Here is a 16,882-nt window from a genome sequence, read left to right on the forward strand (position 1 = left end):
GGTGGTTGAGAAGATCATTTATGTACAGATACTTTTTTTCCCCCTGTCCCCCTCTCTGGGATAACAGAAAATTGATCTAAATACGGGGAAAGAAACAGAAACTCCAATTTCAATGAAGGATGTTTATGAGGAATTTGATGAGAAAATAGCAACAAAATATAAAATTATGAAGTTCAAGTCTAAGGTTTGTATTTGGTGATGATTTTTTTCCAGCTCTGTTTGTTGTTTATTTTCTGATTTAGCAAATAGTTATTGCATATTTTCTTTGTGTAAAATGCCTTCTGTGCAGCTATAATTTATTGAATGGAAATTTCATAGGTATGAATGTAAAAACAGTATATTAGATTTGCAAAAATATTTTTTCTTTCTCTTTAAACTGCTTATAAACTAGTGTTCATTAATTTGAATAGAAAGACAATCCATAGCAAATTAATTGCCTCTGGTGCTTGCAACATGTCTTGTGCTCTCATTCCCAAGTGGAGAAGAAACTGCTCTGATCTCATTTGTATTAGTTGTTGCCAAGATGTTTTGGTTAGAAAGTTAAGTAAGGTTTTATTTTTAAAAATCAGGGACTATGATACAGTCTGATAGAATGAAAATCTCTGGTTCATGTGCTAGTTATGATAAATTGTCTTGATTTTAGTAAGATATTGATACCTTTGGCCATAATCATGGGGGCTATAGCCTGCTCAAAATACTGGCTATTAATAATGATCACAGGGAAGATTGACTTACTGAAGATAAGGCTAACAGTATTAACTATTTGAGTTTTGAATTGCGGCTGATGGGTCTTCACAATTTTAGAAGCAATTGTGATATACTGGTGAAGAGCTTAGGTGCTGAGGCCAGACTGCTTGTGCTTTAAGTCCTAGCCCTATTACTTACTAGCATGTAACTTGGGCAAGTGCCGAATGACTTTTTTTTTTTTTTTTTTTTTGAGCTGGAGTCTTGCTCTGTTGCCCAGGTTGGAGTGCAGTGGTGTGGTGTGATCTTGGCTCACTGCAACCTCCACCTCCTGGGTTTAAGCAATTCTCCTGCCTCAGCCTCCTGAGTAGCTGGGATTACAGGCACACGCCACAATGCCCAGCTAATTTTTTTTGTATTTTTAGTAGAGATGGAGTTTCACCATGTTGGCCAGGCTGGTCTTGAACTCCAGACCTCAAGTGATACGCCTGCCTCGGCCTCCCAAAGTGCTGGGATAACAGGCGTGAGCCACCGCGCCCAGCCGAATGACTTCTTTATGCCTGTTTCTTCATCTGAGATATAGGGCCCCATTTCAAGAGTTGCTGGAAGGGTTAAATCCATTAATTCATATTAGATGATGAGAGCAGTCCTTGCCAGATAGCCAGCACTCAGTAAATATAAGCTATAATTATAATGCTAATTATTATTCTAGTAAGATGGAGTTGCTTAATATCAAATAGTAGCAAATCATTTAATGCATTAACATTGTAAAAACATTTTAAATTTTTATTGCCCCTCTTGAATGCAAATATTTCTGAGTTCTGTAGTGTCCAAGATGAGTCCTTTTAGCATTTTGACACTGGTTGTTTTAATTCCAATTGAAAGAGGAAAGGGTACCTTTTTGGCTTTATTTACCTTTGTGTTCCATAAGGATTCTTGATGATTAAATATAAGAACATGTATTGTAATACTGGTTAGTTTGTGAAGTTTTTGTCTTAAGGATTTTTTAAAATATCTACTTACCCAGCCAGTGGAAAAGAACTATGCTTTTGAGATACCTGATGTTCCAGAAAAATCTGAGTACTTGGAACTTAAATACTCGGTAAGTCAAACAAAGAAAATTACTGGGTTTTGCTTGAGAATGACATTTTTCTGTTTTTGAACTTTCAACTGACTTTCAGTTACGAGTATTGGCAGGGCTTCTCAAGCCCACAGTTCATTGAGGTGGGTTTATAGTAATGAATAATTGAAATGGATAAAATTAATTTAAGTATATAGACCACAGATTACACTGCCTTTCTCTGCTTTTGAGTATGCACTTTAAATAAATAAGTTGAAACAGCACGACTGTTTGTCAAGTGGAATGAATGCCACATGATGGAGCTGGACATCATTAAGTCTGTTGAAGTGTCCCTTATGAGCAGTGGAAAGGTGAGAGAGGAGTGTCAGTAGCATTGCTATAGTGCTGCTCTTACTCCTGTAACAGGCAAGGTCATTGCTATGGGATGTTAATTAACTGGACCTTAACCTCTTTTTACCTCTGTTCTAGTGTTTTGTTCCCACAACGTTGGAAAAGAAAAACTTTTAAGAACTATTTCTGACAGTGGTGATGAAAAATATTTTCAATGAGTTCCACTCTGTTGCTTTCATTCTTCTAATGGAGTGGTACTTGGCTATTCTTTATCAGTAAAGCATGTACAGCTCTGGACAGAAATTCTCTTTCGGGGGAGCTTCTTGGCCTGTTTTTCTTCTAATGGGTGTCATCAAGATGCATTATTTTGTCATTGTGAATTGGTTTTGTTTCCTACTGTGAATTGTTTTGGATTTCATTTGTGGCAAATTACATTTCATATATATCAAAGGGGTTTCTTCTGTGCTTCATAGAGAGGCTTTTGTTTATTTCAAATATAGACTTTGGAAAATGCAAAGTAATAGTTTTAAACAAAAAGATTTTTTTTTTTTCCTTTTTCAGGCTGAAATGCCACAGCTTCCTCAAGATTTGAAAGGAGAAACTTTTTCTCATGTATTTGGGACCAACACATCTAGCCTGGAACTGTTCTTGATGAACAGAAAGATCAAAGGACCTTGTTGGCTTGAAGTAAAAAGTCCACGTAAGGAAAAATATATGCTCAGAATGCTGAATAGATTGCTGATAGATGTGGTTTTTAAAAGGGAAGTTAGGAAATTGATCTATTTATTTTAATGTGTCTACTTCCTTTTCTGTTTGTTTCTTCAGTTTTCCTTGAGTGAGTATAGGGAGTACATTTGGAATCACCTTATCTCTGTAATGCCTGGCAGTTTAGTCTGACGGAGGCCTTAGTTTGGGGTACATCCCTCATTATGCTGTTATTCATATGTACTTCTGACCTGGCTGATGTGGCCCAGCTGTTCTGCATAGTGAACTGCTGACCTTTGAAGGAGAGGAGAATTGCTATTAAATATGGATAGTGCATGTTTTTCCTGTTACCTGATGTTTTTCAGTAATTGCTTCTATGATAGTCTGCTTTGTCTTAAAAATGTTTCATGATTCCTCCAAGGCAGTGTTTCAGTTTTTTTAAAACCTATTTTGGGTCCTGGATTCTTTGGAGAATCTGATGAAAGCTATAGACCTCTTTCCCAGGAAAATGAACATATGTACACACACGTGAGGATTTGCATACAACCCAATAATGTGGCTTATTTTTAGTTAGATGTTATAATATGTCATTCTTATTAGAAGGCAGGGTTGAAGAATATGCCAGTTAATGACAGATGTCTTAATTATAGTAGTTTTTCAGTAAATAGCTATTGATCTGTTGTATCTATTCTCTTTCAGAGCTCTTGAATCAGCCAATCAGTTGGTGTAAAGTTGAGGCAATGGCTTTGAAACCAGACCTGGTGAATGTAATTAAGGATGTCAGTCCACCACCGCTTGTCGTGATGGCTTTCAGCATGAAGACAATGCAGAATGCAAAGAACCATCAAAATGAGGTTTAAAAAATAGGACAGATTTTGTACCCATGCCTTAGATGCGATACTTGCCTGAACTTGCACAGCTTTGCTTTAAGAGAAAGTTGTTCTTTTTGGAGGGGAAAGAATAGTAATTCACTACTAAACTCTTATTATAGAGAATTAATTGAATTTGTCTAGTATTGGAGTTTTTTCTTAAAGACTTAAATTGCTGAACTTATTTTTGTCTATTAAATTTTTTACTTAGGAGAACTTCAGATGGACACAGACAGAATAATAAAATGAACTCCCCATACCAATCACTCATATTCAGCAGTTAGCAAGATTTTGTCACACTTGTTTATTTCTCTCCTTTTTTTCTTCTTGAAGTATTTTAAAGCTAGTCTCAGACATTGTGTCATTTTCCCTGTGAACCTTGGTATGCTTCTCTCAAAATGTGGTATTTCTTATATAATACCATTAGCACACCTAATAACATTAACAGTGACTCCTTGGTATAATCTAAAATACCCAGTCCATACTTACATGACTCCATCTCTCAAGATGCCTTTTAAAACTCAGTTTGTTTGAATCAGGATTCACACAAGATTCACAGATGGTATTTAATCTCTGTGCCTCTTGAATCTCTTTTAAACAGGAAGAACTCACTCCTACTCTCCAGTTTTTTTAATGACATTGAATAATTAAAGAATCATTGTTGGTTGTCTTGTAGAATATCCCATTTTCTCTATTTATTTGCTTTGTTGTGGTGTCATTGGACTTTTCCTCTGTACCAGGGGTTGGCAGGCAATGAATTGTCTGTGAGCCAAATCCAGCCTGCTACATATTTGTGTAAGTCAAGTTTCCTTGGAAGACAGCATGTCTACAGCTGCTTTTGCACTATGACAGCAGAATTGAGTAGTAACAGTGACCATATGGCCTGCAAAGCCTAAAATATTTACTGTCTGGCTTTTGAAAGAAAAAGTGTGCTGACCCTGCCTTATCCTTCATATTTCTGCATACTATAAGCGAGCTCTAAAGGATCAAATTAGATTCAGGTTCAACTTTTTTAGCCAAAATGCTTTATAGGTGATGCAGTGTACTTCATATTGCATCATATCAGAAGACACAATGTCTGGTTAAGCTGCTATTAGTTGACAAAGGCTGGGATCAGTGGAAAAAAAAAACCCGCTATTAGCAAGTCTGTGTCTGATTAGCGGTTGAATGAATGATAACTATTGTAATTCTCCATTAGTTTTTCATCTAAGGTTTTTTAACTTTGACACTACAAGTATTTTGGGCCAGATAATTCTTTTGTGGGGTACTGTCCTGGGCATTGTAGGATGTTTAACAGCATCCCTGGTCTTTACCTTCTAGATGCCAGTAGCATCCCTCCCCTCTAGTTGTGACAACCAAAAAATGCCTACAAACACATCATCAGATGTCCCAGGGTCAGGGGATGCGTATGTGTGTATAAAATTACCCCTAGTTGAGAACCACTGAGCTAATGGCTTTATTAGTCATTTTTGCTGGAATTAGTTAATTTTATTAGGAGTCGTAAAATGGTGGTTTTTAAAAATTCTGTCCATGGTTTTTAAATTTTTTCTATAAAATTAAACTTTTTTCTTTAGCCAGTATTATTTGGTTATGCCATAATGGTTTACACAGGAAAGACAGGATAAATGTTTACTTCTTTCTCTTTAATTGCCAGTTGTCCTAGTAGGAAGTTGGGACCTATATTACATGCAGTCGTGACTGATGCTTTATTTATTTATTTATTTTTGTTGTTACGTTTTAACTTCCTAAGTCCTTTTGACATTGATAGGAATCTTTTTTAACAGCATTTTGTCAGTATTTTCAGTATTTTCTGATTTTTTTTTAGTATGTGATTTGATCTTTTTTTTTTCTTTTTTTTGAGACAGAGTCTCACTCTGTTGCCCAGGCTGGAGTGCAGTGACATAGTCTCGGCTTACTGTGGCCTCTGCCTCCCAGGTTCAAGTGATTCTCCTGCCTCAGCCTCCCGAGTAACTGGGATTACAGGTTCGGGCCACTACACCTGGTTAATTTTTAGTAGAGGCAGGGTTTCACCATGTTGCCCAGGCTGGTCTTGAACCCCTGACCTCAAGTGATCTGCCCACCCCAGCCTCCCAAAGTGCTGGAATTACAGGCGTGAGCCATGGCACCCGGTGTGATCTTTTAATAATAGTTAATACTGTAGATGGCCATAGTTCATAGTTAAGTGTTTGGGAGAAGTTTAATTAGTAGTTAGTTAAAATTTTTAAAAAGTATCCACCTTTAGTGTCCGGAATGAGGTTTCCATATTCCATTTTCTTTTCTTTCTTTTTTTTTTTTTCTTCTTTTGAGACGGAGTCCTGCTCTGTTGCCTAGACTGGAGTGGAGTGCAGTGATGCAATCTCCGCTCACTGCAACCTCTGTCTCCTGGGTTCAAGTGATTCTCCTGCCTCAGCCTCCTGAGTAGCTGGAATTACAGGTGTGCATCACCACATGCCCAGCTGATTTTTATATTTTTAGTAGAGACAGAGTTTCACCATGTTGGCCAGGCTGGTCCCAAACTCCTGACCTTAAGTGATCCGCCCACCTTGGCCTCCCAAAGTGCTGGGATTACAGGCGTGAGCCACCATACCCAACCCCGTTTTCTAATAAAAGGAAATTGGGCACTCTGGAGTAATGGCTGATTCAGGGAAGGAAATGTCCAGGATAAGTCTGGAACATCTTATTATACCAGAAAGCAAGGACAGTATTAAAATCTACTGAAGATATGTCAAAAGGACTCAGGAATCAACTTGAAGAGTCTTCTACTGAACAAAGATGGGACAATATGAGGGTAAGAATAAGTTTAACAGATTGCAACACATCAGATCCATGAGTTCATAATGATATTGTCTGCAATGACACCACATTGATCACTTCTGAAGGAAGCTAGGGAACCAACTCATTATTTTGAAAACTGATAAAGGGATTGAATGAAGGTTTTTGACTTTTATGAACACATGCTATACCTCAGGCAACCAAATATTGATGAGGGGAAGTTTCTCTTCATAGACGGTTTCCAGCTAATAAAGATAAATGGAATAGTACCACTTTGTAATTGCTGGTGAAATAATGGATCCAGGAAGTGATCACCAGTGGGTACTTATATCTCTAAGATAGAGATGAGCAGACATTATGTGCCTGTGCCTTTGGATAGAAGTAATCAGTGCCTCTAAAGTATTCTTGCCCCAGAATTGAACCTGATTTTGATCAAGCTTTTAGACCTAACTGTGAATTTATAGGCAGTATGGAGACAGAAAAGTTAAGTGACACTGTTGGGACACAAGTAGTGGAATCCATACTATGAGGCACTCTCTAAGACAGACAGCCTAGTTTCTTTAACAAATAATTTATAGGGGAATGACAGATGGGATAGGGTTGTACCTGTAGTTTTACATATCAACCATTACAAAGTATGGTCCTTATGTGGTAAATAAAATTGAGATAATTGGAAAATAAGAAAATTTAAATTCTGCCTGGATAATTAATGATTTTAAGAAATTACTATTCATGTAATTGTATTAGGTGAGATAATTGTGTTGTGATTATATTTTTCAAACTTCTTATCTTTCAGAGTGGTGGTGGTTGTCAACTGGGTGAGATTTTGCCTCTAAGGGGACATTTGACAATGTCTAGAGACATTTTTGGTTATCACAACTCAGGGGGTCTGGGAATGGTAATACTGGCAACTAATAGGGAGATGCTGGGGATGCTGCTAACATCATACAGAGCACAGGACAGCCCCCACAACAAAGAATTATTTGGCCCAAGGTGTCAATAGCTCCATGATTGAGAAACCCAGTTTTAGAGATTGATGCTGAAATCTTCCCAGATAAAATGATGGGTTTGGGTTTTGCTTCAAAATAATCTAGAGAGAGGAAGAAAGTAGGTAGGGTTATAGATGAGTTGATAATTGAAACTGGATGATGGCTATATAGGAGTTAATTTTATTTTGTCTATTTTTAATGTGTTTACATATTTTTATAATAAAAAGTTTAAAGTATTTATTATTTTTCGAGACAGAGTCTCACTCTGTCACCCAGGCTGGAGCGCAGTGGCGCGATCTCAGTTCACTACAACCTCTGCCTCTTGGGTTCAAGTGATTCTCCTGCCTCAGTCTCCCGAGTAGCTGGGATTACAGGTGCACGCCACCATGCCCAGCTAAGTACTGTATTTTTAGTAGAAACGGGGTTTTACCATGTTGACCAGGCTCATCTCAAACTCCTGACCTCAAGTGGTCCACCCGCCTCAGCCTCTCAGAGTGCTGGAATTACAGGCATGAGCCACCACGCCTGGCCAAAGTTTTCATATGTATTTAAATGTGTATCTTTAAATATTCTTGGTGATTTTGGTGAGAATGCAGAATATATAGTAGCGGTCTGGTAAGTGGGTTTTTTCCTCCTTTCTTTGCAGATTATTGCTATGGCAGCTTTGGTCCATCACAGTTTTGCATTGGATAAAGCAGCCCCAAAGCCTCCCTTTCAGTCACACTTCTGTGGTATGTATTTTTTTTAAGCTGGCTTACTAACAGCTTGATTTGAATTTCCTTGTTTTTTCTCCAGCTATTGGATCAGTAACTTGTTTTTCAGAAATCGTTTTCAAGAATAGTGCATATCGTTAAAGAGGGTTTTGTTTTGTTTTGTTTTTTGTTTTTTGCCGTGGAAACTAAGTTTTATTGGGTTGGTTGCCTCCTATTCAGCTGGTTCATTTTTTTTTCTAGGAGCAGAAGTCTGGAGTCTATTTGATATCTTTTTTTTGTTTCAATGGTTGCTCTACTGAGGTTGAGTAGTTTTTTCCTGGGTCAAAATTAGACTTTAACTATTTTCCGATGTCATTCTAATAGCCTATCATAGAAGCTTGATCAGAGTTTTCTGTGTGATGAGGCAAGATGCCAAGGAATAAATATTTACCTATTTGGGAGGAGTTATAGTAATAACAATTGGAGTTGGGTTGTGCTATGCATAAAATTCAATGGATGAAACAATTCCACCAAGTTCTGCATGTGTGTTTTATGAGTCAGTCTCCAAGGAGGATTCTGATATATTCTATGTTGAGAACTTGGCCAGTTACCTAACCATTTTACTGTTTTTTAAAAAAGGGAATAATACCATTGACCTATTATATTTCCTGGGATCTTTTTCAGCCCAGAAGCAGAGATTAACTTGGCCAGCCTCTTGTCTGGTTTTCTTGGGTATTAGGAAAGTAGGACTAAAACATGCAGAGAAGGGAGTACGAGATATGATTGTTGTGAAGTTTTCCCCCTTAAGTGGGTGGAACACATGGAACAAAATGATGATGAGAATAGCCTGGAAAATATGTAGAAGAGAGCAATCATGAGCTCATTTCAACACGCATTTATTCCCTTCCTCTATGTACGTCACTATGTGAACAGCTGTTGTGTATGGTAAGGAACTTACAGTGTGTAATAGGGGAAGCTTTGGTCAATTTTACCTTTTGAGAAGGTTGAACTGAGTTTCTCCACTGTATGCTGCTTGGGGCATTGGTGGTGGTGGGATTTCCTTTGAGGAAGACTGCTAAAATCTTCTATTCTGACTTCAATGGATAGATAGCAAATGTTTCATCAAAGCAGTTTTAACAACTGCAGGGACGTAGGGTTCTGTGCTTGACTATTCTTTTGAGGTCATCAACATGACCACTGGAAGTATTTGATGATCCTCCTAATTCTTTAGGGTTGGGGGGAATATATTTAAGACAGTTTATTTTGGAAACATGTACTATATGAGATTACCTGAAATTAGACTAAGATGGGTGTTGGAATCTTTATTTTTTTTCCTTTTTACAGTTGTGTCTAAACCAAAGGACTGTATTTTTCCATATGCTTTCAAAGAAGTCATTGAGAAAAAGGTAAAGTGCTCATTATATGAAGCACCTGTTTGTTTGGAGAGAGAGAAAAGGGGGGTGGTATGGACTAGTAGAAAAAAGGTGTTTTATATTTTATTAGATTCATTCCTGCCAGATTGGACTATGACATCGACCCATTAAAATGTATTAGACATATACACCTAGAAGCATTATTTAACAATGTTTAAATGTTTTACTACCTGAAAATAATGGGACTCTGTACTGTATTGGTGGTTGGATAGGCTCAAACCCCCCTCCAATAGCTTAATTAGAAGCTTCTGTAAAATGCATGATCATATGATTACTTTTTTGGGAAGGTGTTGGGTAGAGTCCCTCCCCAGCTTGAGGGAAGCCAAATGAAGTTGGGAATACTGTGGATGTTAAAGGGCCATGTATTGACACAGTTGACATGGGGTTGGCCAAAATGGATCAGTGATCTCTAAATTCCAGCGTGCTCCATGAAGAAGTTTTCATGGGTCCTTAATAAAATGGGGAGGAGTGGGAAGTAGTATAATGTAGTGAATTTTTCACAAAGGTAAATGTATTCAATCAAAAGAATTTTCTTTTATGGATTGTATGTTGTTTCATTTACGAAGTGATGATATTGATACATTTTTAGGTTTGTTTTGTTTTTTAATGTCTTCACTTGACAAAAGTAAGCAACCTTGTCAGGTTCTACTTATTTAATTGGCTTGAGAAGTCCAGTAGTTGGGAGGTACTGTTAGATTAGGCTATTATTTGTGAAGTGCCGTGAATTACCTAACCAGGTAAAATGACCTAGGAAAATTCCATTAGAGTCAAATCGACTTTTTTTTTTGAGACAGAGTCCCGCTTTGTTGCCCAGGCTGGAGTGCAGTGGCGTGATATTGGCTCACTGCAGCCTCCACTCCCTAGTTCAAGGGATTCTCGTGCCTCAGCCTCCTGAGTAGCTGGGATTACAGGCTCATGGCACCACGCCCGGCTAATTTTTGTATTTTTAGTAGAGACAGGGTTTCACCATATTGACCAGGATGGTCTCAAGCTCCTGACCTCAAGTGATTCACCCGCCTCAGCCTCCCAAAGTGCTGGAATTACCGGTGTGAGCCGCTGTGCCCAGCCGAACTGACATTTTTTAACTGACCTAGTTGTAGAAAACATATAACCATCAACTTCCATTTTTAGAGATTTTTAATGAGTGGATCTTTTGAGTACCTGATTTATATTCAGTAATCCAAATAGAAGCCTTTTGTGTGAAGATAGGTTTTGTTTATACTTAAAACACTTATAATTCTTTTTATTTTTATTTTTTGAGATGGAGTTTTGCTCTTGTTGCCTAGGCTGGAGTGCAATGGCACAATCTCTTCTCACTACAACCTCTGCCTCCCAGTTTCAAGCGATTCTCCTGCCTCAGCCTCCCAAGTAGCTGGGATTACAGGCACGTGCCACCACGCCTGGCTAATTTTGTATTTTTAGTAGAGACAGGGTTTCACCATGTTGGTCAGGCTGGTCTCGAACTCCTGACCTTAGGTGATCCACCTGCCTCGGCCTCCCAAAGTGCTGGGATTACAGGTGTGAGCCACTGTGCCCAGCCACTTATAATTCTTAAATATGTTTGTTTTTAGTCTAGTTTCTTATTTATCAGTTCTTATCTTACCATTTGGGATTATTTTATACAATCCTTGGGATTTCTTTGCCCAGTAAATACTTAAACAGTGAAGTCTACCAGGGATTATATAGGAAAGTAATGTTTTTGATAGGTACTCTGATTCATATGCTCTAAATGCATCCAGATGCACAAACATATCCCTGTGGAGGGACATTTCTATATTTTATGTTGCTCAGCACTTAAAATTTTGCTTTATTCACATGCTTGTTACTAGAATGAGCTCCTCAGAGACTCTGAAATTATTACTATGAAACCTACAATCAGGAATTTCATCGCTACATTTAGTTTTGAAATGGATGGTTTCTTTTAACCCTAAGAAATCTTACCATAGTTGAACAAGAAGCCAAGATACAGTACTTGCGGACAGTAAAGAGTTGTCAGTGACTGGTATGTTTTTATCTAACAGAATGTGAAGGTTGAGGTTGCTGCAACAGAAAGAACATTGCTAGGTTTTTTCCTTGCAAAAGTTCACAAAATTGATCCTGATATCATTGTGGTGAGTAGATGTTTGATCATGTTGTGGGGAAGCTCTTCATTTCTTAGTTCTTTTCAGTGTGACTTTATTGGTGCTTTTGAGCAGCAAATAATCTTTTCAGAGTAAAATGATCCTGTGGACTAGTGGGAATTGCTGCTAATAGGAGAAAAAAATAGCAAGCCCACTGCAAGATTGTTTTTTTTTTCTCTAGTATAAAAGCAACCCATGACTTAGTGTTGAAGTTAGGGTTGTCTGGCTATTTATGCTTAGAGACCAGCACGTAAGTAAGTAAACATGTACAAATGGAGTTATTGCCAAAATCTTGACTTAGTAGTTGTATAGTGGTCACAGGAGTTTATTGATTCCCTTGGTTTGGTGCAAATCACAAAACTAAGTATTTTAATTTTATGAGTTCAGTGGATCTCTATGACATATTCCTTTGAAAACTCAGGGCTCGGAATTGATTTTTCTCTTGACGATCCATTATGTCCCCACTAGATAGCTTGAGCTAATAATTCATTGAGCTATTTTTTGCCCCAGTTCCTGAGAGTCATAAAGCAACATTTTGCTTTATATATCCTCTGGCCTTTCTGGTTTGTAGAATATGGAATTCCTTCATTTGTCTTTTTTCTAGGTTAATGGATCAATCATATTGTTTTTGTTTTTTCAGAGGAACGTAGGCTATAAATGCCTATATTTTGGATGTGATATAGGTAATTTGGGTACATTGAAGTCTTGCAAAAGTGTTCGCTGTATTCTTCCCTACATTCATTTTTACTCTTGGGTACCTTATCTGGCAACTGTATAGCTAGCATCCTGAGTTCCTGTGGATAGGAAGCGATATCTCTGCACCTACTTCCCTTATGATATTTCAAGACCTATCTTTAAAGTTCCAAAAAGATTCTGTCCACAGTGTTGTACTGTGACATTCTGTCTCAGCACCAGGCCCTCAGTTAGCCTCCAATAACAACAGTGTCTTGGACCCCAAGGAGATGCCATGAAGCCTGGGAAACCTGGCCTGGCTTTGGGTGTTAGAGCCAAGTCTATGCGTGAGAAATCTGGATGTAAGATGGAATTCTGACATGAATTTTTAATTATTATGTAATATATATATTATAATTTTAATTATTATAATTTGTAAGTGAGACTTCCTCAAGGCCTTTGGGTCTTCTAATTTAATAAGCAAAACTGCTATAAATATCTAGTGGTAAAACACATATAACATAAAATTAACTGTGTTGACCATTTTATAGTATACAGTTCAGTGGTATTAACTACACTCATAATGTTATACAACCATCACCATGATCCATCTCTGTAACTCTTTTCATCTTGTAAAACTGAAACGCTGTACTCATTAACTTCCCATTCCCCCGGCCCCTGGCAACTACCATTCTACTTTTTGTTTCTATGATTTTGACTACTATTAAGTAGTGGTATATATTTTTAAATAAGTTTAATAACAAATATATTTATTGATGTGAATTATTTTAAACTTCATCTAATTTTTGATAAACATAGGAAAGTGAATCATGTTCACGTGTCGGAAATTATGGAAATGAAAAATCTAATTGCATTTTTGAGATAATTTCTACTCTATGTAGTTTTGTTTCTTTGTTTTTAACAAGTTTCTTATTTGAACTATTTAGTGGTATTATATATTTATCTTGTTGCATATCAATTATGGGTCTAAATCAGTAGTGTTTGAACTCAGTTTTTAAAAAAGAAGATAAATGCAGTTCCTGAGTTCTTACATAAACTCATACAAGACAGGCAGGTTCTGTGTTTTTAAGGAAGCAAAGTGGAATTATTTGAATTTAGCTTTTACCGATCACATGAAAAGTATGGGACATTAAATTTGCATTTGCCTCTGAGACCGTGAGGCATGAGCTGCAAATTAAAAGACATCATATGAGCCTTGCATCAATTAGAATGAAATAAAGTTTATTCCAGCAATCTGCTTAGCAGCCTTGTTAATGTCAAGGCTAATGAATGCTGCTGATGAATAAATTCCTGAAGAAGAAAGGACCCCCAATCGGAGGTAAGTGCATGATGTCTTCAATTAGAGACTAGAAAAAGAAAGGGCAAAGAAATTCTGTGCGTATGAAGATAAATCCTCTAATTTGCATTTGTTATAACATTATCAGCTGCCTTCTTTTTCTGACTAGGGTCATAATATTTATGGGTTTGAACTGGAAGTACTACTGCAGAGAATTAATGTGTGCAAAGCTCCTCACTGGTCCAAGATAGGTCGACTGAAGCGATCCAACATGCCAAAGCTTGGGGTAATAATAATTTTCAAAATCTTATTTATTTATTTTAATGTGGGATAGCTACCAGGGAACACACTACACTTTTAAAAATAGGAATTGGTTATCTTGTTATGGGAACTTCAGTACATTTTGACTTTGGCACTAAACATCTTTTCCTTTGAATTCAGCATTTTATTTGTAAAAGCCTCTGGTAGTTTTTAAAATCATCGGTTAGAATCTAGGGATAGTGAACAAAGACAGCACATACATGTTACCTTCACTTTGTCATTCCTGAAATGATAGCCCTTAGGGCAAGGTTGCATGGTTCAGAAATCGTTGCGTGCTGTCATTTAGGAAGAAAATGGGAAGAATGAATGGAAGGGAGTTGATGTTGGCTGTATAAGAATGCAATATTACTTGATGATATCTTGTAAAAAAAAAAAAAAAGGAAAAAAGAAGTCAATGAACTAAGTGCTTTCTGTGTTAGTTACCTCTCATGACAACTCCAGTTTTATTTTATAGACAGTCTCATAGGGGTAACATAACTTGTTCTGGATCACGTAACTAGTAAGGGGAAGAACTGAGATTTGAACCCAGGCCTGGGTGACTCTTAAAGCCAATGTGTACTTTTCATTCTACCTGCTTGCTTCATGTATGGAAGTTTTGGCAGTTTTTGTGTGAAGCACCTTCTTCCTAAACCTGATACTGCTCAGTGCTTGAAATCTTATTTTACTTAAAGCTTATAAATAAAATGGACATGTTGCCTCATCAGATAAGTTAGGAATCTGTACCTTTTTTGTAATGTTCTCTAGAGGATTCTGCCACTACAGATCAAAGTTGGGGCCACTGCTCCGGCTTCTTTTCTTATTCATATCTTTAAGGTGGTAGAGTTGTTATTAGCACTTCATCTGAACACTTGCTTAGCTTTTTACCCCCTTCAAGATTTTCTTTATGTGGCATCTTCTCAGTGAGGTATACCCCATTACCCTATATAAGATGCAGTACCCCCATATTCCTTGTACTCCTCACCCTGCTGTTTTCCCATTTTCCATATACTTGTTACCTCCTAAAACTATATAATTTCTTGTTTATGATGTCTGTTTTTTATTACACATTTCAAATGAGGCCAGGAATCCTTTCTGTTTTGATCACTGCTGTATCCTGAGTGCCTAGAATAATGTCAGATACATAGTAAATGTTCAAAAATATTTGATTGATAAATGGAAGAATGAGAGTTTTATCATAATTTTGGGCCAGCTTCAAAATAGGTTAGAAAGAAATGTTCTCAGTGTCTGCTCTTTCATGAAATTTGCTTTTTGTTCCCATCTCGTAGGGCCGGAGTGGATTTGGTGAAAGAAATGCTACCTGTGGTCGAATGATCTGTGATGTGGAAATTTCAGCAAAGGAATTGATTCGTTGTAAAAGCTACCATCTGTCTGAACTTGTTCAGCAGATTCTAAAAACTGAAAGGGTTGTAATCCCAATGGAAAATATACAAAATATGTACAGGTATGATCCTAGATTCTTCAGAATTCATCTGTCTTGAAATTAACAACAGCAGGACACTACTAGTACTATCCTTAGTCTGGAGGGACATGAGCCAGTGGTGCTGTAGAGGAGAAATTGTCTCCACTACTTTCATAATTTGAACTAGTTTACCTCTTGAATTATTGTAATTGATCAGTTTATCTCCATCTCCCTCACCTGTGTTAACACTAGCTTGATGTTTCCTAACAGTAGTTTGGATTTAGATTTCTACTCCTAATTCATTTATTCAGGAATTAGGGTAGATATTTTAGAAATATAAAAACTGAGCAATCATTAAGTTAGAGGTATTGCTTGCTTATTTCTTCCTCCTACTCCTCTGGCCATCTCTCATTCATTCCTGCTAGTTCTTCCTGAGTTCTTCCTTGGACTTCTTTTTTCTGACTTTGTTCCCTCTCTAGGTGATCTCATTGAGTCTTAGGAATTTAAATACCATGGGATGCCTGTGCTTCCCACATGTGTATCTTCAGGTTAGACCTCCCTAAATTCCAGACTCAGTGCATCTGTTTTACCTATTTTACTTGATATCTAATGTGAACTCCCAGCTTGTTCAAAATTGAGCTCTGATCTTCTATCCTAGGTTCTTCCTATAGTCTTTCCTTATTAAATTATAGGTGTATTTTTCCATTATCACTGGAAACTTCCAGAGTCTTACTTAGCCCCAAATCTCTGAGGCATCTTTAATTCCTCTCTCTGATATCCCACAGTAGATGCATCAGGGTATCCTATCAGTTCTGTCTTCTAAATAGATCTAAGTCTGACCGCTTCTTTTCAACTGCACTGGACCCATCCTGTCCAAGCTGCTATCTTCTTTCCTCTAGATTACTGGGTTTATATGCCTATCCCCTTACTTTTGCCCTTACCCCCTTGTGGTCGATTCTCAATCCAGAATCAGAGTTATCCTGGTAAAATCAAGTCAAATGTGATACTCTGCTCAGAATCTTCCAGTGACTCTCTGTTTCATTCAGAGTAAAAACTAAAGTCCTTATTTTTACTTACAAGGTCCTTTACAATGTGTCTCTATGTCGTTAACTCTGTCCTTATCTCCTACTGCTCTTTCCATCATTCTGTCTGATCTAGCCATATTGGCCTCTTTCTTAGTCCTGGAACTGTCAGATTTGCACGCAGCTCAGGGCTTTTGAGTGTGCTGTCCTGTCTGCCTGGAATACTCTTTCCATAGGCTTGCTCCCTCACGTCTTCAAGATCTTTATTCTCAGTAAAATCTTCCACTCTTTCCTAACAAAAATTTCAGTCTCTGCTTCTGATACTTAATATTCCTGTTGCTTAACTTTTAACATTATATAACATACTATATACTTAATTTCTTTTTTTTTTTAATACTCTGTCTCCCCCATGAGGACATAAACTCCAGGAGGATAGGAAGTTTTATTTGTTTTGGTCACAGCCAATGCCTGGCATATAGTAAGCATGCAATATATA

The 16,882-nt window shown here is 37.4% G+C and overlaps 1 protein-coding gene across 10 annotated transcripts in view; it reads left to right on the top strand.

Moving 5' to 3' along the window:
* Positions 1-16,882, top strand: part of POLA1 (DNA polymerase alpha 1, catalytic subunit) — a 298,585-nt gene that overhangs the window by 29,232 nt on the left and 252,471 nt on the right. For 9 of the 10 annotated variants that reach the window (XM_055269496.2, XM_055269502.2, XM_055269500.2 and 6 more), the window contains exons 12-20: positions 68-184; positions 1,712-1,786; positions 2,657-2,795; positions 3,500-3,654; positions 8,077-8,161; positions 9,467-9,528; positions 11,577-11,666; positions 13,814-13,930; positions 15,231-15,406. In XM_055269496.2, coding sequence (XP_055125471.1) covers positions 68-184; positions 1,712-1,786; positions 2,657-2,795; positions 3,500-3,654; positions 8,077-8,161; positions 9,467-9,528; positions 11,577-11,666; positions 13,814-13,930; positions 15,231-15,406 — 1,016 coding nt within the window. The remainder of the gene's footprint in view (positions 1-67; positions 185-1,711; positions 1,787-2,656; positions 2,796-3,499; positions 3,655-8,076; positions 8,162-9,466; positions 9,529-11,576; positions 11,667-13,813; positions 13,931-15,230; positions 15,407-16,882) is intronic. The other variant, XM_055269499.2, reaches the window with a different exon arrangement.

This window comes from Symphalangus syndactylus, chromosome X, assembly GCF_028878055.3.
Source record: "Symphalangus syndactylus isolate Jambi chromosome X, NHGRI_mSymSyn1-v2.1_pri, whole genome shotgun sequence".
Taxonomy (NCBI): domain Eukaryota; kingdom Metazoa; phylum Chordata; class Mammalia; order Primates; family Hylobatidae; genus Symphalangus; species Symphalangus syndactylus.